The sequence below is a fragment of the Colias eurytheme genome, chromosome 9, assembly GCF_061535395.1.
Source record: "Colias eurytheme isolate Ceu_HAF_F1 chromosome 9, ilColEury1 Martin Lab GWU primary, whole genome shotgun sequence".
NCBI classification, from domain to species: domain Eukaryota; kingdom Metazoa; phylum Arthropoda; class Insecta; order Lepidoptera; family Pieridae; genus Colias; species Colias eurytheme.
The window spans coordinates 6,054,557-6,080,590 of NC_142988.1; the positions used below are offsets into that span (position 1 = coordinate 6,054,557).

The window sequence follows — 26,034 nt, forward strand, 5'->3', positions numbered from 1 at the left end:
TAACACAACAGACCAATTTATTTTTGTTTTGGTATAATTAAATAATTATTTACATCTTGTTTTTATGTATTATACATACTAAAACTATCAATTTATATTACAACTTATTATAATATATAAAACTACAAAGTAATTCTAAGAATTCTTTTAACTAAAAGAAGAGTATTACATAAGATTTATGTTAAAAGTTGGATTTGTATTTTTATTGCAAAATTACAATCATGTAAAGACAGCACAAATAGTTTTGATTAGTCATAAATCTATATCCTAATTGGACAATTTTAATTTCACCAGTCTTAACCACAATATGGCTTTAGAATATGGGTCACCTAGAAGAATTAGAAATAGTTTTTCGAATCCAATCTACATGTGATGTTACAGAATCGTAGATGCGAGGTCTACCTAAACCAATCTTCGAGCAGGCAATTCGCCATGCACTTACTCCTATTAATGACCAACGTTTAGAACTATCATCAAAACACATCATTGAACTTCCAGCATATTCTTCCTCCTGAAACAAATTACAATATACATTTAGTTTATCAAAGATTTAGTGAATCAAAGAAAAAAAAATTCAGGGGAAAATCGAAAAGAACATACATCACAGTCATCTTGATCGTAGAGGGGCTCTGCACATATTCCATTGCCAGTAGCTATACTGACGTTTTCACATGTATTCATGGAAGTTGTAAACACATGGACTCTTTGTAATTGATCTCTATTTCTGGTCCAACCAAGGGTATTGCAGGTGCTTTGATTGTTTGCTTTGAAACCATTTTCAGGAAGGCATGCAGGGCGCACAAAATCTGTCATTTCGACTGGTTCCTCTAATCGCACTAGTGCCAGCATGCTGCCTTCTACTGGCGATCTTATCATGCCAACAATTCGCCGCTCTTGCTGCCATGGTGTTGTGCTTTGAATACGGACTGTTCCTAATCTGGCGGTCCATTCAGCTTTTGGTTGACCCTGCAATTATACAATTATTTTAGAAGATTTATATATCATCAACGAATATGTTTATGTACTTCCAACAAATATATAAAGATCACGACCGTTTATTTATTATTGTCACAGAACTCCTCAAAAGCTGGATCGATTTTAATAAACCTTTTTGGGTGTTTAATTTTAAAACGAGGTAGATTCGAGGATGGTATAGCTTTATAATTCGACCGCAAGCGAAGCGGGAAAAGGCTACTTTATTTATATTATGAGAGATATTAATCCTTTTCTCTTTTTTATGAATAAGGCATTAATTGTGTGCAAGAGGAACAAGTTACGAGCTTGAAAAAATTCAAATGTACCTGGAAACACGAAGCGGTGGTGACGAGCCAGGAAGCGTGTACGAGTACAGCGTCGCACGCGTGCACGTGCGCGCGCAGCAGTGCGGCGTGCCACGGCCAGTCGCCGGGCTGCGCCGAGCGAGTCAAGCCTGACACACCGCTCTCCGCTTTGGCTCCACGCGCTGATGGCATACCGCATTCTAGCGACAACAAATTAGTTTTGTATCTATCATATAATATGATGAAAGGGAAAGTTTGTATATAAAATATATATTCTATACCTACCCGCAGCTTCGCCCGCGCAGTCAAAGAAAAACCCGTATAGTTCCCGTTCCTGTGGGATTTCCGGGATTGCGTAATTTTCCCGGGATAAAAAGTAGCCTATGTCCTTTCTCGGGTATCAAAATATCTCCATACCAAATTTCATGAAAATTAGTAGTTTAGGCGTGATTGAGTAACAGACAGACAGAGTTACTTTCGCATTTATAATATTAGTATGGATTTACTATATGTATGTTTGTTATTCATTCATACAAAAGTAGAACAGATCTGTATAGGTAAAATTTGGCAAAGTAATCGGATAAAACGCGAATGAAGCTGTGGATTTCAGTTAGTGAAAAACAAATTTTATAAAAAATAGGTAAGTACATATCTTACCCAATTGGTCGCAAATAACTTTGATCACTCTCTTCTCAGGACATTCAGTTCTTACAAACGATATTTCCGCAGCAGTAGGGTCAACTATTTCCACATACTCTGGTGATGGTCTTGCTACTTTTCTATCTAGCATATCCTCTTCTTCAATGTCTTCTTCACCATCTGGTACAGCCTCAGCGGTTACAGCAGTTCTAATAACATGAATAAGAGCGTAGTATATAGAACTCCAATTTGATTTGAATAAAATGAAATCAATAATAAATACTTACTTAAATGTAAGAGAAGTGCACAAGGAAGCCGCGACACTCATCAAAGCGCGTTTGTCGTTTTCATAAGGCGCTGCACAAATTTTGCCAAAATGTCCTCTTTCCGCCCACACTGCGTAACCGCCTCGACTCCGTATCGCACCCAACGTTGTTTCACTATTCTCCCTCTTCCACGAAGCAAGCGAACGAGATACCCATACTGAAAACATTTCCAAAAATTGAGACTGATATGAATGAGAATAGAAATTAAAAGCAACAATGCCGCTCAATCATACAACAAGCGAATCGTTTGAAACGATTATACTGCTTTTATGTATGATCAGTTAACTGCAGTTTTATTAATTTAAAAAAGAGTAACTCGAAATGAGTTGAATTCATATGTACCAGTAAAATTCAATAAAAAATATAATATCCTATAAGGTATTCATATCATAACTACTAAAGTAAGATGCAAAATAAAAAACAAGCACAATACGCCGAGGAACGATTTACGTGCTCGGGACTCACTAAGAGATCTCTTTAAGAATACTGGTATCCTTACTGTACCATCACAGTATATATTTAATAATATTTTGCATGTACACAAAAACGCCGACTTACACACAAGAGTAGGAGATAGACACTGTTATGGCACAAGGAACAGAAATAGAATTGAAATGCCATTTTTCCGATTAGCTAAAGTTAAAAATTCATTTATGGGTCAAGGTATACGCTTTTACAATAGAATTCCTCATAATATTAAAGAGTTTAGTAGTTCTAAATTTAAAACTTATATAAAAAATGTACTAGTTCAGAGAGCGTACTACAGTATTCAGGAATATATGGACGATAAAAACCCATGGAGGGTTGTCGCGAAAAAACCACAGGACAGTTCTTTGGCATGTTATTATAATATATTATGATATTACATATGTATTTTGTAAAATTGTAAAACTGACATGATTTAAAAGAGCAACTATGGAGTTTCTTGCCGGTTCTTCTCCGTAGATACTGCTTTCCGAATCGGTGGTAAATTTTAAAATATGTAATGACGTTTCAAAAGTGCTTCTTTAAGAAGTCTAATTGAATGAATAAATGTTTGAGTTTGAGTTTGAACATCTTACAACAGCCAGCTTCATCGCTTCCATCAGCGCAGTCGGGCGTCCCGTCGCAGCGCAGGTGCGGCGGCAGGCAGCGCGGCTGCAGCGCGCACCGCAAGCCGCCCGCGCCCGCCGCGCAGTGCGAGCAGCTGCGCTCGTCCGACGCGTCCGCGCAGTCCGGGACCCCGTCGCACGCGCGCCGCGATAACGCCAACCGTTGCAAACTGCCGTGGCAATCTGGTGATGTTTTTAATTAACTGGTATTTTTTTTTGTAATTGATCAAATGCCTTGGTAGAAAAATCATTATCTTTACTTACGTTTATCATAATAATAGCTTTCCGTCCGCGGCTTCGCCCGCGCAGTCAAAGAAAAACCCGCATAGTTCCCGTTCCCGTGGGATTTCCGGGATTGCGTCATTTTCCCGGGATAAAAAGCCTATGTCCTTTCTCGGGTATCAAAATACCTCCATACCAAATTTCATGAAAATTGGTTCAGTAGTTTAAGCATGATTGAGTAACAGACAGACAGACAGAGTTACTTTCGCATTTATAATATTAGTATGGATGTATTGGAAGATTTGACTGATAAAAAAGATAGGGGTTGCCACTGCCCACTTTCATAAAATTGTTAGTCCAGGCATGTTTACTTGGTCTCAGCATGGTTACCTATACTTTGTATGTATATAGAAAACTAACCTGGTTCTGGAGCACACGACCCCGGCCCAAAATAATCGGGAAACCGTGCGCAGTCAAAGTGTGGACGCAGTCGTTCAGGCAAGCGGTCACCGCAACCAGCGTGGAAAGCGCGGCAATACGCCCGACACGGGTATATCATGCGTCCTTCTTCGCATCGGGGTTGGAGCATTTGGCAAACGAAATCCTATTATTAAAATTTTGTTAAATTAATACTTTTACAATTTCGTTAAAGCGTATCGGTGCTCATGGTTGTTAAATGCAATGACTAGCAAAATTATTTTACAACAAAAAACTAAATGTAACGGATATTGAGATTCGAAGTTATTAAATCTGTAATGATTTTTCTCTTTATTATGAATTATGATAATGCTACTTTAGATTTCCGGACGAGGACTCGAATCACATAATTTTTTTAATTCTCAATTTTAATATATATAGTTAGGCTTGTAATATTTCTTTTGCAATTTCCATGAAAGCATGCAGGAGGTTTGTGATAACTGTACATTATTGAACAGTGTACATAATATCATGGACGAATATAATTTAAAAATAATATACATCTTACAGTATGAAAAAGGGTCTTACTTGAGCAAGGCGTGAACATTCTGCATCCAATAATTCTCTGAAAGCTACAAGGTCACGCAGCAGGGCGTCTTTGGATGCATGGCCGACTAGATTTGGATAAGTTGTGATGTTGTAAGGCAGATGTTTGCACAAGGACAATGCTAGCGGGGAACACTCTCTAACTTCCTCCACGATGTCAAATACCACGGGCTCCGTTGTTGGCAGTTCGGTTGTTGTAGTTTCACTTTCTTTCAGCGCTTCGGACGATATTACCGAACTTTCCTAGAAACGTGTTAACAGTTATTACTCTCATTAATATGTACGTGGTAAAAATAAGCGAATAATTCTTTAACGCTTATTACCTACTAACTAATTGCGTTGATTTTACATTTATTATATTTTTATATTATAAAAATTTAAATTCGATTTAAAAATAAAATACCTACCCAAAATTTTGCAAAATGAAAAAATAAGTAACTACTTTCTACTCCTTCTTAGAATAAAAAATATTTAAAATGAATTATGCTGTGAACAGTTATTCCCAAGATAATCTGGCCAATTAGAAAACGTTTCAAACTTGTTTTTGAGATTTTTATATCATGTTAATGAGAACGAGAGTTGAGGTTTTATAAATAAAATACTTACTTCACTTTTACTGTACATTTGTAGTTTGTACTTCCTGTTTATACTTGTTTTACTTTTATGGTATGTTATTATTTTATTCGTTTGATTCAGATTTTAAATATCTACATATATTTATTAAAAAATTACCTCAATATGCAGCGTCTCTGGTATAGCTCCGAGAGTAGTAAAGTATGGCGTAAGTAATGCTTGAGCCATCACTTCTATTACTTCAGACGTACTGACTGCAGTAAAAATGGGTTCAAAGGACACTTCAAAGTGGATTCTGGTACCTTCATCGGCGCTGTAAAAGTATAAAATGATAATTAAAAAATACTAAATATTTTTATTTTTGTAGGATAACAGAAATAAGAAGATGGTTCAGTACATTTTAGATAATAAGTTTAAGCTTATGTTGTGCTTACTTATGTAGAGTTTGGATACCTAATTCATATAAAATTCTGTATTCATTTGTTAACTATCATATTATATTCTTGAGAGTTAGCAACTGATCAATATTTTTTTCTCGTACCGATACATAACTACTGTTTAGAAAATATACACATATGTCACATTGTACTTTGTGATATTGACTTGAGAAAGTTAATGCGTGCTCAGATTTCTAAGCTCTGAACTTTCTATGCAGTCCGTGTTGTTAAACCGCATTCAAGGTTATAAGCCCTTTCTTTCGGTGGCCTGCTTTACAATACACCGATTGCGGAATTGTCTGCAAAGAATACTAAAATTGATCTCAATTTTTAAGTAGACTGAGTCATTTCCCACGTTTTGTTTGTATAACTTAAGCACATATTATTTTCTATGCCATTAAAATAATTTTCTAAAATTGCTAAACAATATAGTTAATTAGCTGTTATTCAGCTAAAAGTAGGTAGTTAGTACATAATTTTTATTTGGGCTTCTCGGTCATTTTTCTCGGTCAAATTGCATTTTTCTGCTATCATATTGCTTTTTAATATTGTACAATATAGGACCACATAGGACGTAGGTAGATGTTATAAACAACAACAATGGAATATCTTGTGCTTACTTAAGTGATTAATAAAAAATAATGTAAAAAAACCACAAGTTCTATTGTAAACTTATGTTCAAAACATTACAATGTTCATAAGATTTTTTCTCAAATTAGCTTATCAGTTATCATGCAACTAAATTCTCGACCATTAAAATACCATAAATTATCGAATCATTTGAATACATTGACTTATATTTAATTCGTATGCACATGCATAATCTAAATTACGAGACGTGATGAGATCATGTAAGTAGGTATTATAAATTAGAATCGACATGTATAATACAGATAAGCAGTAAGAAAGATCAATATCTAGCATTCATGTATTCGGAACTTTTATACTTAATGGCCCTGTAACACGCTCCATCTCAGCCTGTGAGACCGTGAAAGCGAACTTTCTCCAATTTAAATTACCATGTCAGTACGTGCAATACTTGTATGATTTTAATTTGGCTAAGGTCATTTTTATCGTTATCATGCAATAAAGTTGAAACTTTGATGAAGATAAGAGTTTTGAACAATAGACAATGGGGCTTCTTAGAGATGTATTAATAATTCCAATTATTATTATACTTACTATGCACTTATTACTTTTGCTATAGGTATTTTGATACTAGTGGTAGATATATGTACAATAGGGAATCTCAGAAAATCCATGGGAGAAAATTAAACTTGTTATAAATAACATATACCTAGTTATTTTGGCTTCATACATTATACGAATTGCAATGTAATTGTGTACCTGGATAAGAGGCATATTATGTCTTGATTATAGGTAGGTAGTTTTGTTATGCAAGTAGGTACGTACACGACAAAATTGAACTAAAATCGTGACGCGTATTTACTTCTCGGTCTATTGCGTTACTTACGAATAATATTGGACAATACGTATCTATCTAAGGCTATTGGTGGTTTAAAAATAGAACGGTAACAAAGAACAGATCCGAATTGTAATCTATAATAGAATAAATTTAAGATTTAAGTTTAAGTAAGAGCCCATTCGATTTGTTTTCCTATGTAGGTATAAGTATGTGAAATTTTCTGAAAGTTATCTGTATATAAATTAATTGGTACCTATAAGTAATTTACGTAGTTAGTTAAATATTCGCTAAGAGAAAATTTTATGATTAATTTTCTCGTGAAAGTTTTATATTATCTTAATTCTTAATTGAGTCAGTACACTACTTAAGAAAGTACCCATATCAATTTTAGAAAAGTCACCAACAATTCTATAAACATCGACGTTACAATTGTATAATCAATAATGTATTATTTCATATCGAAAGTAGTTTACCATGACCATGAACAGAACTTTAGGTCAAGTTTTAATTATATTATCACGCATATAATCGAGCTGACCCGAACACTGAGTAATTTGCATCCGTTGCTATTCGAATTCTGATAACTCGTACGTGTAGCGATTTTGCAAGAAGCGCAGCCTATGTTATGATGTTTTGTGTAGTTATCTACTAACACATGCTACACATGTGAACCGGTTCTTTGGTATTTAAGTATTATAAACTTAAATTCAAAGCTCTTCCTCATTTTCTTTTAGAATCATTGTACATTTACTTCTAGTTTATAGATATATTTTTAACTGTTAATGTTTTATAAATCAGGTATATAGAAAGAATTACAAAAACATCAGCAGCAGTCGTGGGCCGTGGCTACAGCTTTAATAAACTGTACAGAGAGCGGTCTTATAAATAATATTCTCTTTGAGACAACCCGGAAGAATTGGTTAGATAATTTTCATTTATATTTTTTATTTGTATAAAATCTTAAAATAAATACACACGCACATCTTGCATGTACCTATTGCAAATATAGGTAGGTACCATTACCATTATAGTGATAGCACAGACTAATAATAATATATGTACTACAAGTGATAGCACAGAGTGATAGTGATGAAATATTTATGTTGGTTCAATTGTGAATACGATCTGTCCTAGTTCAATAAACAGTTTCGTAACGAAACGTAAATTGTTTCGATTCACTTCGTGTTGCAGATTTAAAAGTTTATAAATAAATATTATTTTTTTACTTTATTAAAGGTTGAATATATCTTTTGTATTGTAAAGCTACTTAAACTTTTGCACTATTGTTGATTTACATTTTTTATTTGTGCAGCTACATATTATGTACCTACCTAACCGGCACCAAATTATTATACTAGCTATAAAATGAATTAATTACCGAAAAAAGAAAATCGAGAGTCGATTACAAATCTCTACTTTGAATATTCCTTGTGTAAATTTGTATTTTTTATTAAATTATGTATTTAAAAACGTATGAACTTACTTATCCAAAGCAAGAATGTCAGCATCCATGAAGCATGATCGTAGTTCTGAGCCGCTGTATATATCATGCAACATTTGTTGCATCTGCGCTTCTCTCGTACTGTTGTCCTTGACATCCATACTGAGGTCCTCGCGCGGACCCCACGATGACACTATGAATGAACCTCTAAAAGTCTGCCGTTTCAATGGGTCTCCGAAAAGGAACATGTCTGTAAGCAATTTATTTCGTCATTGGAACAATTCTTTCAAATAATATTAAAACATCTTCCGCAGTGTTTTTACACTATTTTTCAATATAAGTAAAAATAGTTTGGAAAATCCAAAAGTGCACGCCTCATAATTTTTTTTTAATAAATATTTTTATTAATTATTATTTTTGTTTATTTAATAACAATTAAACCACATCGAATCAGACCCTGAAAAATGAAAGGGTTCTATTCCTGAGCATACTCAAGCGTAAGAGAAAAAAAAAGACTCGATTAGTAAAGTATTTCGGTCGCTATCGTGTTAACAAGAAAAAGGATCCGCACATACAGACACACGGACGTCCAAGACAGAACTTTTTTAAACTGTTTTTTAACTAGTTTAAATAACAAAAATGACATCAAAAATATCATGAACGTTAAAAATAGTGTTTTTTCTTAATATGTGTGTGTATGTATTATCTTACAAGTGCAATGTATGATACATAAAGACATTTTAAGTTTGAAAAATCAGATGTTTTGCGCGAAGTGACAGTAGTACCCACCTCAACGCTTCGCTTATGAGGCGTGCAAAATAATAATTAACTAGCATAAACTTTCTTTGGAACATTTTGTAACCCAATTGATTCTCAATTTAGCTGTCAGATATCTAAATGTGCACATAACGTCGTGTCATGTAAAGTAAATGGAAATGTAGAAAGCAAATAAATGAATCAGATGTTATCCCAGATTCATCCGAGTTCAAACATCGCGAGTATCGTGCACTTGTTGTAGCGAATGCAAGGCCGATGGCTTGGCCTTTTCCTTTGGTGACGGGCGAAGCTTAAATGTCGCGAGCAGTCTCTGAGAATATGCTGATATTGTATAAATCTGCTTACAATGGCATTTAATTACCATTAAACAATCAAAGAGTAGGTAAAAATTAAGTATCTGTAAACGAAAGGATTTAACCACAAAGAGCTTTTTAAAATTGAAAATTTGCACTAGTTTCTGTTATTCCTTTTTTCGTAAACATTTTATAGCATAGACTACCTACATATTTTAAACTTTCTAATAAGAGGTTTCTCTTTTTGGATTATCTGAGATAACATTTTTTGCGTTAAGAAGATATTTATTTTCTGCAGAATCGATGTAGTTTTTTTTAGCAAATTACAGGTTTATATAATATGAGCTCATATTTTAGCCTTGAATCTTTATGTCATAACAATTTTTTGCAAGAGCTGCGGAGGGCGATAAAGTAAGCGTAAAGCACGGAATCGATCAATAATGAATAATAAATAAATCCAATCGTGTCTGCGGATGTCGTCAATTTGACTTCCTGGATGATGGATCCTTCATAAATTAACATATGGCTGTCGATGACTTCTCGTATGTTTAACTATAATAAATAATATATTTAATGGTACCAACGGCCGAGGTAGACAGCGACTGCAGCCAGCAGAATTAGGACGAGCAATGCAGCGAGCGCAGCACAGCAGCCCCTGCACGGCCGGCTTAGCTTGCGGCGGGTGAAGCGAATGTCACTGCTCACTGACATGGTAGACTCCGGGGGTCGGTGCGATCGACACCGCCGCTGTCCATTTCTCGACCACCCATAGCCCAACTAGAAAAAAAATGTATGTGTTAAATAATAATCAATGGCGACGATTTTATCTCTATTATCGTATCGTAGATCAATCTTAATTATCAAGGTGTATACTGCATGGTGAGTTAACTAAAGCTTACGTTACAAAAGTTATTTTTGTGTGTGTTCTTAAGAAAAAAATGTTTAAATTAATGTTACATGAAGGTATAAGTAATGCTTATATCTCTTTTAGAGCGTGCAGAGAAGCTTAATTAGGCATCTATATTTCAAACAATAATAATTAAAGCCTACTCTTATATTCTAGCTTATCAAGCTGTGTTATCAAGTAACACACCTAACTACCTTAACTGCTAGGTACCAGGCTGCAAAGTATCATACGACGTAGTATATTATTATTAGTCTGTGATACTACCGTTATTATGACAGGTTTAACTGCGGAAGGATCGCATTTTCTAGTGGAAGATAGAGGTCCGCGCCGCAGTCCAAAAGCCCAGCGGCGGCGCGCCGGGTGCGGCACCCGGCGCGGCGCGGCGTCGCCGGCGTGGGCTAGTTATTTTTAAAGTTATTAGGGGGTGGGCGGGCAGTAGAAAAATCTCTCTTTAAGTTTAATAAAAAAAATATTTTTATTAAAATCAAGTAGCTTAACTATTTAGTGATGAACATGATAATTATAAACATTGCCAATAATTTTATTGGCAACGTTATGTCAGAGCAAGCAAAGGAGCAGGTGGGCCACCTGATGTTAAGTGGTCACCACCGCCCATAAACACTTGTAACACTACTAGTGTTACAAGTGCTTTGCCGGCCTTTTATGGACAAATAAGCTCTTTTCTTGAAGGCCCCAATGTCGTAGTTGTTCGGGAACACCGCAGGTGGCAAATCGTTCCATAGTTTCACCGTACGCGGAAGGAAGTTGCGGGTGAAGCGGACAGTGGTGGAGCGCCAACCATCCAGATGGTGCGGATGGAACTGGTTTTTACGGCGTGTGGTCCGGTGGTGGAACTGTGCGGCTGGTGAAACAATTCCTCAGAGCACTCCCCATAGTAGATTCTGTACAGTATACAGAGAGACGCAACGTCTCTTCGCACTGACAAGGGATCGAGCCTATCGGAAAGCCTACGGTCATCGACAATTCGAGCTGCTCGACGTTGGATGCGGTCAAGAGGAAGGAGTTTATACTGTGGGGCTCCGGCCCAGAGATGAGAACAGTACTCCATATGCGGTCGCACCTGAGCCTTGTGCAGCTGAAGTCGGTGGGCCGGCTTGAAGTACTGTCTCGATCTACTGAGCACACCAAGTTTTTTCGAGGCTAATTTAGCCTTCGCTTCCAAATGACTGCGGAATTGAACGTCACTCGAGATTTCAACTCCGAGGATTCCGATTTTCAGCGATATACTAAGGGGAGTACTCTTAAACCGATGTTCTACGACAAATGGGGTCTTTTTAGCGGTGAACGCGCAAACCTGTGTCTTTAGGGGACTGAACTCGACAAGATTAAGTTCGCCCCAATCCGAGACTTCTTGGAGAGAAGACTCGACTTCAGACACAAGTTTGTTTCGACTCTCATTGAGGCTTTCCTTTGAGGTGTTTGCACGGCCGGGATAAAGAGCATCCCCCGTACTGTCGTATGCATAGCAATGAATGTTACTGATTTGTAACAAATCATGTTTATAATTATCATGGATAAAAATAATTTTGTTAACTTTTGCAGGATTTAGACGCGATCTCTTCGCAGTTAAGACTAGCCCAGCTACAGAAAAAACCCTTTCATTTGGCGTGCTTGTAGCTGAGATAGATAGAAGCGATCGCGCTAATCCGGCAAGCCAAGGAAAAACAACTTTTTTTTGTTCCCATCTCCTAAATTTGAAGGGTTAGCCGTAGCCAAATATCTCCAACAGTCTTGAGCGACGTCGTCATCCTCATCAATAAATCTATTGGAGTGTTTTTTGGCTAGCTTTTGGAGTAAAACATCTGGCATCGATATAGTATTATATACATTGTCTACTATATCGATGCGACGTTGCCGTGTTGTAGACAACAACGCGTGCGTGACACATGGTTCGCGCGCAAAATTTAAACTCGGCGCCAATTTTTCTGTGACCCGGCGGCGGCGGCGGCGCGCCGGGGTCTCTCGGCGGCGGCACGCCGGCGTGGCGCGGACCTCTAGTGGAAGATCGGCAATTACTGCCTTCGATAGGTTAATCAAGTAGGTACTACTACGATCTACACTCTACATCTACTACGAAATAGCTATAATGAGTTACAGAAGATATATATCGCAAGTAGACGACAAATAACGTTAAAATGGCTAATTTATTCACTATACGGGGACTTTCACAACTTTTAAGGACTATTTAAAACTAATAAACTTAGATACCTACATATTTTAAACGGATGTTGTGTGCTCATTTGTAACGTGTTTCGCTGTTATACTTCAAATTGAATAATTTAATGTCTATAAAGATATTCTGAATGTTATTCTAAAATGAGTTCTATACAATTCTATATGGCAACCTTTTCTTTTATCTTAGAACCTACAAAATATTATGCGAGAAAGCAACATTGTTGGCATTGACCCAAAAGAAAGTCCCGACGTTTAGTCATGGACCGACTTCGCAGACTCCATAGCGTATGCGGTAGATATGTTAATGTAACTAAGTATGCATATTTGTAAATTTGGTAAATTTCAAACCAGTATACTGTTTAAGATTGTATTGGCTATTATAGTCCATTGAAATGTTACATTTTTTAGGCCTAACCTTGCGTTTTTTAGAGGACGCAATTTTATTTTTTTGATAATATGTAAATAAATAGTTTATGAGATATATCGTAAAAACCATATCAACCGCTATTTTCAAGATGGCGGCCGTGGGACAAGGGTGGCGACCCCACAAACTTGGTGATAGCTTCACACTGACCCCCCTACACATCAAAAAAATAAAATTGCGTCCTCTAAATAATGCAACCCCAAATGTAACTTTTCAATGGACTATATAGGGTCAATGTACCAATAGCTGACCAAGCGCCAATACATGACCGAAATTCAAATATACGCGCCAATTAAGAAAATACGGCAGCCCCAGATGATAGTTTATTGTTTTTTCTATAAAGCAACATCATCTATAAAATAAAAACAAACCTTGCTGCCAATGGTCAGAAATATTGACATTTTTTCAACACGAAGATGTAATTAAGTAGGTGCCCCGTAAGTAATCACATTTTTTACTAAGATTTTTTTATCGGGAGTTGATTGGGAAATCTTAATTTATCTTGAATGCAATCGATTACTCTTTAAATGTCTTGTTATAGGCATAATGTTGAACTATTCTGTTATAGACTTTCGGCTTCATTTTTGGCATGAACAGTTTTTCATGATTTTTAGCGGCCTGGTTATCTTTTGGAGCAACAAAAACAATTTTTCGCCTATTGTTGACCAGTATGGTCAGCTCTTGGTTCTTTATATTTTGCTAAGAAAGACTTGCTTTGTTTTGTGCTTATACCTACCTAATTTAACAAACCATATAAGCCGTAGTTAAGTCATAGCTATATGTTGCATATTTCCAAAAGCTGACCACCGTAAGATTTTTATACCGAACTTAGTTGGTCAGGTTTCGGGGCCGAGAATATTATTAACCTTGAGTTGTCCACTTGATTTCATCAACCTATTTTTATTTATTAAATAATATATTTATTTATTAAACAAAACTAATGTTCGAAGAAGGACATTTTGTCCATTTTGAAAATGGTCAACTTTTAGAGCAATGATGGTCAGATATTGGTGATCAGTGGTCAAGTAATGGTGTTTTTAGCAGAAGTAACTTTCAGAGTAGTTTTCACAAAACCTTTAAAGGTTATCAAATTGATATTAAGAACAATAGTTGCAGTGAGTATTCAATTATCTGTGTCCCAAAAATAACATTGAACGTAAAACAAATAACCCGTTTTTTATATGTAGCTAAAGATAAAACCGCTTAAATGGTCAACTAGTGGTACATCCACCCTATTATATTTATACTGGCCGCTAGTTATGGAAGCAAATTGGTATTGAAATATTGCCTAGTTACTTTGTCTATGATAAAGTTCCACAGCACAGAAAACACATAGAAGAATTAATTTGTCTACAGTCTACGCTCTACAAGTGTTGATTGTATATGTGTATCTACCTACTTAATTTAGATACTTTATTTTTATTTTGTGTTCCTGTAGGTACTTTACGAAACTATATTTATTACTAGAGCCCCGGCTTCGCTCGTGGTACATATTTCGCAATAAAAGGTAGCCTATGTCCTTTCTCGGGTATCAAAATATCTCCATACCAAATTTAATGCAAATTGGTTCGGTAGTTTAGGCGTGATTGAGTAACAGACAGACAGCCAGAGTTACTTTCGCATTTATAATATTAGTATGGATAATAAAAAACCTGAAATAACAGAACTACCTCCTACAGGTATTTATCTGGGTATCTAACAAACAATCTCAATTTTGTAACGGGTCATACTTCCTGAAGCCTAATTAGCCGTAAATGAAGAAATAAGAGTTTTCTCTACAAAAGCGCGACACGCTTCATCTCTGTCTGTGTTACTTAACAATTAATACGTAATCTCCTGAAACTGTTACAAGTTAGTATAAATATTATGTGGACCAGAGCATTTCGCGATTTAAATACTGTAATAAAATATAATGGCATCATAAAGTAATGCTTTATTATGTGAAATAAAGTTTCATAACATAGGTATATGTAGATTACTATTTTTATTATATTACTAGCGGTCCGCCCCGGCTTCGCCCGTGGTACATGTTTACGTTTTCTCTACATAAGAACCATCCTCGTACTCCAAGGAATATAATAAAAAAAGAATTATCGAAATCGGTTCAGCCGTTCTCGAGTTATGCGCTTACCAACACATTTTGCGATTCATTTTTATATATAAGAAGATATTTCACAAGTAGCTCGGTTAAGGGTGAAAAAAATTATGAGTAATATTTTGATGACTATAAAAATAACAATGGATATAATGCTTGATATAATGGATCTTCAGCAAGAAGCTCCGTAAGCTCAGCTGTTGAACTTAAATAACTGAATAAGTATGAACTTGGATAAGGTTTATGCCAGAATAAACCGTACAACACAATTTAAGTCACGTTACATTTTGAAATATCGATATTAAGATAATCTATCCTCTAGTATTGTATACTGAAACCTTTAGGGGATTGGTGGTTACTATTATAAATGCCAAAGCACACGAAATTGGTAGAGTTGCGTCAACGCTCGCCATAGGCCAACATTCCATCAAATAAGTCAGACCTGGTTCAAATGGGTACCTACTCTAGTTCCTATGAAACTATCACCCACTGATTTTTTTAATCTAATGATATCCCAGTGCCAGAATATATATAATTAAATATAGTACCTACTTATATTCTTATCGGGCTTTATAAACAGAAAAGCCCTCTTGGGGAAAAAACACATAAAGCTTAGTTACCTGTCAATACTATGAAAATAATCTCAGCTTTCACAGATAAGACTAGGACGGATTAGGAAGGTACGTACCCACTCGTTGATGATGAAACTGTATTTCAATCTTCACAGATATGCTATAAATGTTAATCGTATTTTAATTAACGTCTGCCTACGTATTCATTCGCTATAAAAGTCGACGTGTGCAAATTGCACCTGCAGTGACCTACTTCAGATCACGTTTTTGCTTTTCGTATTGACATCAAAATACTATCGGTCGTGTTTTTCACTGGGTTTCTATTGAGAACTCCGTTGACAGTAATGCGAACGCCCTCACTTTCAACCAGAGTGAATTCGCTACAGCTGTTCGTTTTCAAAAGGTTTTTGACTTTTTCAACAAGACGTATCTAAAAAGTGACCTCATTCATATAAAATTCAACAACAACTCGAAGCTTTCTAGATTTCTGGTATAATTATGTAGTTATAAATTATTCAAACTAATGGTAGAGCTCAGAAGCTATGCAAGATATTGTTCATGCAAATATCTAATTCGTAGTACTTAATATATAACTAATTGATTGTATGTTTACGAGAATTTGTACATACAATTTTCATTTGGGTTAAAGTCATTGAAAATTTTACCAAGTGTAAATATTATAGTCATTTGTATTCATAAAGACACATATCTTAAGTGCTAAATACACATTCGCTACTAGTTTGAGAGTTGTGTAGCTATACTAATTAAAAGCTAGATCTCCAGACATGGAGCGTTGTGAAAGTTGATACGTTTTATCTGCTATTCTTACTCAATCTATTGTTGTGACAATTACTACCGGACTTTTTTATCACATCTATCTAGAAATATCTATTAACTTCCTTGAAACTTCTATAAATATATTTCTAAATACATTGATATGAGGTGCACAAATAAAAAATATCTAAGACACAATATAAGAAAAAGTACTTACCTAACTAAGTAATTAAAAGTTATCTGAAATTTTAAATTATTTTTTAATTAATTGCAATAACATGTTAAGTATTAGCTACATAATATACTACCTATAACTATAGTTGTTTTTTGTGCGCGTTTGAATGTGTGAGTGGTGTTTACTTTCAATTTTTTAGCTTTATTCAGCTTAATAAGTAAGCGTGTGTGTAAGTTAAATCCTGATTTAACTTAGGTACATATACATAGCTTATTATATTAGTTGCTAATATGATTAAAACGTATAATTTAGAGATTCCAAAACTGCGGCGTAGATTGATTAGGTATTCATTTTTATTAATAGATCGTCAGATTTAAGTTAGACACCTACCTTTATAAGACGTGGCAATAAATAAGGACATGTACCTATAGAAGCGACACCGACCTGTCCGGTTGTACTAAGACTCCGCACGTTGACCTCGCGGACTTGTACAGTTTACATTACTAGACATTAATTCGTATGTATGTGTTTTATACGAATGAAAAACGACCGCCCATGATGCACAACAGAACATGTGCAAAAAAGGTTTTTTAGGCCATTTTAAAATATAAGAGCACGCTGCACGCTATTGGGTATTATATATCTATACTAATATCATAAAGCTGAAGAGTTTGTTTGTTTGTTTGAACGTGCTTATATCAAGAATGTTGTGTTGGATAGCCCATGCATCGAGGAAGGCTATCTAGGCTATATATCATCACGCTCGCGCTAAGACCAACAGAAGCGGAGACACGCGGGTGAAACCGCGAAGCGCAGCTAGTTAGATTCCTATATACAAGCCTATACCTATAAGATAATATCTGACAGGAACCTTTTATTATAAAAAATATAAAATCTATTTTGTCTTTAAGTGTGTCTGTCATAAGCACACAGTATAAGTTTATTTATTGAAACCACAATTGAAACTATGTAACGAAAGCATTGTTAATTTGTTAAATAACGTTTTATGTGACTTTTATTGAATTGAGAGTGAGCTTAATAAGCAGATAATTGGGTAGGAAAGTAGATATTGATTATAAATCAACAATTTTTTCTTTTGGTATAATTACTATTTACTGCCTATTTAGTCCTAAAAAAGTTACAGCGTACATTGATTACATACTGTACATTTATCACCTGCACGGTATGTAAATTTACCTAATATATGCGTCATATCAAGATTCTTTCACGATCTCCATGTTTTATATAAACATAGAACGTTATATATTTTTGATTATTTCAGTAGATCTTGTCATCAGTAGATTATTTCAGTAGATTGTAATCTACTTAAATAATTAAAAATACATTTTTTACTTTGAGACAGAGACAGTTAACCAAATTACTTATTTAACAAAGCTTCTATTTGCTAATAGACTACAAGCCCGCATAGGACAAAAATATGGGTCAAATGAACCACCAGGGGACATATCTAGAACGATAGCAGAGCAAAAAATAATAAGATTCATCACTATGCCGTCACTTGTAAGCTATCCAACCGAGTGCAGATGAGAATTGAAAAGTACAGGTAGACTCGGTAAATTTTGGTCATATATTTTTGTACGGCATTCTTAACCATCGATAGATCCATTAAAAATAATAAGAAACCGCTCAGTGCCGTACAAAAATGGTGGTCCACCAAGTCGGAATTTTTATTTAATTTCCGAGAGTTACCGGGGGTAAATTTGGTCATTTGACCATGTACGGCATCTGTGTCATACTATTGCTATACTGCTTTTAATCCATTATTCCGCAACGCCGTACAAAAATCATGGGGACAAGGGGAAAAAATCGAGAGATGCAATCCCCTCTCTTTCCCCACTCCAGGGGGTCATTTGACTAAGTACGGCTTCGGTTCCAAAACATTATCTAGCACTCAAAAGTACTATTAAAAGCAATGCCGTCAAAAAATAATTGTTCTTTTAAATGTATACCAATAATCATCTTAATTTCATCGAATTCTTGATATAAAGAGCTGTAAGGTCATTTGACCCTGTACGGGAACTTTTTTTTTAACATGATATTGTAAAATTCAATTGTTGTATAGTATTGCCGTTCAAAAGAAACCGTTCTAAAAAAAGTTATAGAGAAATGCAAAACCAGAAATTTTGTAAAAGTTTAAACATCGTAGATTAATGAAATATAATAGTTTTCTACACTTTATCTTTGTTTTAAATAGTATTAACATAGATAAATTAGGAAAAAACGATGCCGTACATTTTTGTGCAGACCACATCTTTTAGGCTGATGAAAGCGACGAAAGCTACAATTTTAAGAGTGCTTTATGGCCATTTGATACAGTACGGCATTAACATATTTTTACCCAACTACGGCAAAGCAAAAGGAGGGTTATGGTTGTTTACAGGTCATGTATGTATGTTCATCTATTCCCTCGTAACTTCTAAACTACTTATCAGAATTCGACAAATGACATATCATTAGAGGCGTCTGAATTGTTCACTGGATAACCAACGACCAGCTAGCTAAAGGCTATATGGGGTTTCACAAAATCTAATGTGGCGCCCTCTAGCGGACAAAACATACAGAGTAAAAAAATAAAGTTAAGATAAATATGCAGTGTTTGGTATCATTTGTAAGCGCTTTACTTGTACATTTTGAATATGTATATATTACTAGCATTTGCTTGTGACTTTACCTGTATTCATGGACTGATTGCATATAATTCACATCTTTTCGTTCATAGCTTTTTTATTAGTTCATCAATTTAACGGAGTCCATTCCACCTGACTCCGACTTTCCAAGGTGATAATTAACCACCTCGAGCTTCTTAATATTAATGTATATTTATATTTTATTATAAAAATATAAAGCAAACATTTCGTTATATGGATTTTTTTCTTTTTCAGATTTTTCCCCTTTGAACCAACGAAAATGTACGGCACATGAAAAAATATTATCTATGCATAAAATACTTTAAAAATAAATTTATTTCGTGTTGTGTCAAATGACCCCCTGGAGTGGGGAAAGAGAGGGGATTACAACTCTCGATTTTTTCCCCTTGTCCCCATGATATTTGTACGGCGTTGCGGAATAATGGATTAAAAGCAGTATAGCAATAGTATGACACAGATGCCGTACATGGTCAAATGACCAAATTTACCCCCGGTAACTCTCGGAAATTAAATAAAAATTCCGACTTGGTGGACCACCATTTTTGTACGGCACTGAGCGGTTTCTTATTATTTTTAATGGATCTATTGATGGTTAAGAATGCCGTACAAAAATATATGACCAAAATTTACCGAGTCTACCTGTACTTTTCAATTCTCATCTGCACTCGGTTGGACAGCTTACAAGTGACGGCATAGTGATGAATCTTATTATTTTTTGCTCTGCTATCGTTCTAGATATGTCCCCTGGTGGTTCATTTGACCCATATTTTTGTCCTATGCGGGCTTGTAGTCTATAAGATCATTTACGCAAAAGCTTTGTAGGTACTTACGGCCTACGGGCTACTTGACTTTTTAAATAATATTGGACATGTTTCATTTTATCGTACAGGTAGGTATATATTTCCAACAAAATGAGTGTATTTACGCTTACGACACTTTCTTATTATATCGAAGCATAATTCAGATCGACCGCGATTTCTGATCTGTTGCGGCAGAATAGTATTACATCGAGTTGATGAATGAGAATTGTAATAAGATCTTAGTCGCGGTTCTTAATAAACTATTTTGTAAGAGATTATATTTCTAGCAGCTATATAATAATTCGTAATTACGCACTGAACAAATAACTTACGATACCTACATATTCTACGCCCGCGCCATGCTCTATGTGCGTTCTAAATATGTTAGAAATAGATTTTCCATTACATTGTACGCTGTGAAAAATCTTAAAGCGAACAGTCATACCGCATCGAAATAAAATAAAAAAAAGCAACATTTTTAAAACTAAACTAATAACGAATTCGAATGATGAGATAAAATGTCCATGAACTTTACAAATTTGTTCACCTTGCTGCAGCTTGTTGCTTTATCTCAACCCAGGTAGATGAATCCTAAATACTGAATACGAATGTATACGTACCTACTTAAATAAATTAAAACATTGTGAGTGATAGGCATCTATAGACTATAATATCTATGTAGGCAGTTACTTCATTATTTATTTATTATTGTAAGAGCGTCACCTCGTTTAGCGATAATTTCAGTAAACTTCGAATTTTATTTCTTAAGTTAAATATCTCAAGCTTATTATCCCTGTAGAAAAGGGAGTTAACGAGTTGAGGAAGGTTGCATATTTTCTGGCACCAAACAAACACACAGTTTGTTATACCTAGTTAAACAATAAGATTAATCAAATTCTAATTTACTTATTGGTATTGCGCATTTCCTTTAAATTCTATGAATCTGTTAATGCGATCTGAATGCAAAAGAACTAACACGGTTGTGGTCAGCGGGCAGCGCGGCGACCCGGATCGCGGATCACATGGCTGATGGCCGCTCGCCCGTTAGCAGCCACCGACTCCACTGACACACTTACCTAACTCTATGTGACTTACCGAATAAACAAAATGGAAAATCAATCACAACAAGTGCTTTGTACGATTGTAGGCAGAGTAATTGATTCGAAGCCAAGTAAAGCATTCGAAGGTTGCCTTTCAATGTGGGCTGAAATGAAGAGCTCAGTCGTTTAAAACAATTTATCGTTTTAATAGTACATAGTACAAAGCCTTATTGTAGAAGGTGTGCTTATGCCTTATTTGGCTTTTAAAGGTCATGTTTAGGAGAGCTTAGAAGCGCAAGAGCAATTTTATTATCTGTTTCATCTATGCCAAAAAAGCTTTGATGGCACACTATCGAAATTGGGAACCAAAATTGGTCAAACATTTGAATGCGAATAGTCTTATTCCCTACATGTCTTTTTAGTTAATTATATATCACCAAATCCTTTATTTGATAGTAATATGTGATATGTATAAATAATCTTATAGGTATCGTATTAAATATTTTTATTATAGTTGCGTTTTATAAAATTGATATCTGTAGATTGTAACATATAAAGTAGGCAAAGTTAGCTAGGGTTGCTTGAGTGAGAGGTAGAGCAAGGACAAACAACTAAAGTTGCTTTGAGTTTTAAATTTCCTGCTTGAGGAAGAATGTGCGATTAATAATTATTAAAAGGGGAATGAGTAAAATGGTAATTTCAATAGCAATTTAGTCATTTGTTATGCCTGCCGTATTGTTCATGGATAACAACTGTGCAAATTAGGTAAAACGCGTTCGAAGTTCATTAGATTATTGTAGATCTTTATATAAAACAAAAGAAAATAAAATTAGATAAGTAGTAATTATTTTTTTCTGTACTTATAGTGGTATTATGAAAATTGTTATTTTGTAGAGCTCTTAAAGTGAATGTCTTCAAAGGGTTGATGATGGTAGAGGTAATAGCGTTATTTTGGAAAAATAATTTTTGTTTCTCATAACGCAAAGGAATAGTTGGAATTACTCTTAAGTTCTTCTAAGATACATAATTTTAAATGTAATAAATGTAAGTCTTCAAATTCAAAATGTAAATAACTACATACCTATTCACTATTGCACACTAACGTTTTGATTACTAATAATTGCGATTCCAAGAATATTCTGATTACTTATCCTACCCTACCTAGAAAAAATCTAGTAAGTAATCGTTTATCGTTTGATTTTTGTAAATACTTAATAAATTTATTATCTGATATAGACCAGTGCCAATCCCTTTCAAAATGATAAAAACCTTCAAAAATGAGTATAGGATGAAACCCATTAGAAAGTAGGGTAATATGATAAAAATGAAAGGAAAAATAAATTACGGTCAATCCGAGTTCGGGAAGTGGGAGGAAGGGAGCTTTTAAGGGTAAAAAATGGTTTCTCTCGATTTCGGACAAAACTACAAGTCCTATGGAAAAAAATTTCAATTGCAAAGTTCTAGATGATAAAAACATTTACAATCTATTCACATAAACTCAAAATTTAGGTAAAAAATTCAAATAACCAAGTTTTTAGTTTTTTATTTCTATCTATATTTCAAACAAAAATTTTTCTACGAAATTTGGTGGAAACTTACTTTATTATGTCCAAAGTAGTTACACCATAGTTACACTGTTATTTATTTGATTGAAAATAGGTATTTATTTTTTCGCCTTATTTCAAGTTAATACCAAAAATTACCGAATTCTCCTGTAAAAATATGAGTTTTTTGCAAAAACTTGGGGAGCCTTTTGTTCATTGAAATCTCTACTTTCTTATTATGTAAAAAAATATACATTACCATGACATTACCATAGTAAATGTTTCAAAAATGTTTTCAGGAAATGCATTTTTTTGTTTCAAAAATTATCGGCACTGGTCTAATAGAATAGCAGTCTGATTATAATTCGTCTTAAAGGTCGTTGAACCTCTTTAGGCCCAGTTTCATCAAGCTCTGTTAGTTAGTTTAACACGCTGTTAACTCTTTTAACGGGACATCAATGTAAGGGAGTGTCCCACCATGACCTAATCGAGGATTAGTTTCCTTAACACGGCATTATATTTAACCCGTGGCATAGAGGCTCTTTAAATTTTTAACAAGCGATTAGAAAAAATGATTTGAAGTTTTCTTGCTGTCAAGATGGACTCTGCATACTATTTTATTTTTGAAAATGAAGATGTATTGGATGATTTGTATAATTTGGATTATATAGTGCGACCGCGACGGCCCAGAATTTATAAAGACGTCGTCATTGTTTCGAAGAATATGATGATGTTGATTTTAGTACAAGATTTCGTTTATCAAAACAATCGGTTTTGGAAGTATTGCAATTAATTGAAGATAAACTCGAATAACCGTCGGATCTGTAAGTAAAACTATCTCGTGAGGTAATATTTATATTTATGTGCATAATGGTTCCTTCCTAAATACTGTATTATTTTCAATTAAACCATAATAATCCTGTGAGTCATGTCAAATCTAGTATTGAATACCAATAGGTACTTAAAATGTAAACTTCACCACTACTCAGGTAAGGCTCAGGCCTCCTCATGATTATGAAATGTACTTATCTTAATTTTAAATTCTGTTTTAGGAATCTATCAGTTTCACCTACAGACCAACTGCTTATTGTAGTGCAGTGCAGTGATGGCTCAGTGGTGAAAAACATTGTGAGGAAACCGACATATCATAAGATAGCGTGGTGGATAATGACCTGATCCCTTACCGTGTTTAAGTTTAAGTTAGCACTACCAATCCCATGTCCCAGCAGTGAGAAAGTATATGGGCTGACGATGATGATGATCCTAATTTAATTTAAATGTGACATTATTATAGAAATATGTAATTTTTCATGTTACCTAAATAAATAAAACTTGTGTTTTTATAAAACATTTTTATTGTGCCCTTAGATTGTACCTATCAACATCATTCAATAAATAGGTTATAACAACTAGATACTAGGTTATTACAAACAAGAATTTACTATTAATTTACTTTAAATGTATCTTGCTGCTTCGTCTTTATTTTTCTTGTTTTAATTGCTCTTCTAGTATGAGATCTCTCGCACTTTCCTTCGGACTCCGAATTTTTTTTCGTAATTTCAACCAGATCCAGTTTACCTTCGACCAAGTGAAATTGAACCGCGATTTTTCTTCAACATTATTGTATTTATTCAACTCAAAATAAAATTAAAATAACACAAGAAAAATCACAACAAAACAATCTCCAAATAACATCAAACATTTGTAACCATGGTAACGACCAAATCGTTTGACATATAAACCAGCAAACGTAAAAGTTTCTACATGATTATTAAATTGTATACTGTGTTAGAACATTTCAATTTAGTCGAATTACCAAACATGACAGTTATTATACAACTAGAACAAATAGCCCCAACGTGCGAAACTATGGCATTGTCAACTATGACATTTTGTTTCGGGCGGTTTAAAATACGAATGAATGATTCGTGAGTCGCTCAGTTAATGGTCGATTTGATAATCGGCTGTTAGATTTCCTTCTTGGGACCTGTAGAGTTGACAACGATGTTAAAATACATGTTTAATTTGAAGCTCGATTAATAAATGTCTGATTTAGAAAATATTGGTGAAATTGGGTCTTAACCTCAAGAATTAAAAATAGTAAAAATGTAATTGTTTAACGTGTGATGTGAAAATATTAGTCAAACAAAAGTTACGATATCTCATAATTTACTAAATGTGAGGCCCGATAAAAATAATTTAACAATTTAATCGATTCATCATCATCATCATCATCAGCCCATATATGTTCCCACTGCTGGGACACGGGCCTCCTATGAGGGTACAGGCCATAATCCACCACGCTGGCCAAGTGCGGGTTGGCGGATGACACATATCGTCGAACTTTTGATTCTTCGACATGTCGGTTTCCTCACGATGTTTTCCTTCACCGTTCGAGCAGTGGTGATGTTACAACATGCGCAGATAAATTGAAAAATCAATTTATTTCCTGCGCGCTCGCCCGGTCTCGAACCCCGGACTTATCGATTCGAAGTCCGAGGTCTCACCACTGAGCCACCACTGCGACTATATAAAAACTATAAAATATGTGTAAGTGTATTCATTGTCGGTGTTTGCATATTATAGAGACACACAAACAAACAAGAAAATCCACTTACCAAACCCACTTTTTGTGTATCATCTACTTAGAGGTCTATGAAATAGAGGAAATTTAATAAAGAAAATTTTATTAAATTGAAAACATGTCGGTAAAAGCATGAATGACACGCAAAATCGTTTAAATAATAAAAGCTCAATTGTGATTTGTTGTTTTGTGGAGTGCAATTCGTTCACGTGTAGCAAAAATACGAAACTAACGTTAAACTGTTTTTCGATATAAATATGCTGAATAATCAAAAAGTACACAGAAGAGAAAGTGCTGATTGTTCAGTTAAGAAAAAGTGTCGCGCAAGTTAATGAGTATACAGTATACACCCCATTGAATGAGCTTTCCATTCATGCCGACATGTTAATCACATGCGCGACATATATGAATCCTAACAATGGATATTAATAATATGATCTCACCTCTGACTCCCAATTGTCTTTCACGGTTCGCGGCTTGCTCTCCTTCATGCTTCCAGAAAACGTCATTATCAACAACACTGGCGCCTATAATTTGAGGCTTTAGAGCACTGATCACAGTTCAGGAGCGCGGCTATCAATCTACTTCGTTATGGCATCGTAATGTGAAATGTAAACAATGTGTGCGCGGGAAGTTTGAGCGATGTTTGGACATGTGGCTCGGTGCGCGAGCCGGCGCGGAGTGGTCGCCGCGCGCCGCGAACGCCGCGCCGCTAACGGGCACGCA

General features: G+C 35.0%; 1 protein-coding gene across 1 annotated transcript; it reads right to left on the minus strand.

The window, feature by feature from the left end:
- Nucleotides 1-26,019, minus strand: LOC149905816 (atrial natriuretic peptide-converting enzyme). Its single transcript, XM_090105270.1, has 12 exons — nt 25,752-26,019; nt 10,113-10,305; nt 8,501-8,708; nt 5,314-5,467; nt 4,564-4,824; nt 3,979-4,162; nt 3,307-3,519; nt 2,207-2,402; nt 1,938-2,128; nt 1,302-1,480; nt 601-966; nt 1-511 (listed from the first exon to the last, which is right to left on the minus strand). Exons 1-12 carry the CDS (start codon nt 25,815-25,817, stop codon nt 326-328), a joined length of 2,397 nt encoding a protein of 798 aa, XP_089961396.1. The 5' UTR covers nt 25,818-26,019; the 3' UTR covers nt 1-325.
- Between the last annotated feature and the right edge of the window lie 15 nt (nt 26,020-26,034).

Excerpts from the sequence above, each read along its gene's own strand:
- LOC149905816 (XM_090105270.1), bottom strand. The coding sequence starts at position 25,817 with ATGACGTTTTCTGGAAGCATGAAGGAGAGCAAGCCGCGAACCGTGAAA. Across the intron at positions 10,306-25,751 it reads AAGACAATTGGGAGTCAGAG|TTGGGCTATGGGTGGTCGAG; the intron begins GTGAGATCATAT and ends TTTTTTTTCTAG. Across the intron at positions 4,825-5,313 it reads CAGAGACGCTGCATATTGAG|GAAAGTTCGGTAATATCGTC; the intron begins GTAATTTTTTAA and ends ACACGTTTCTAG.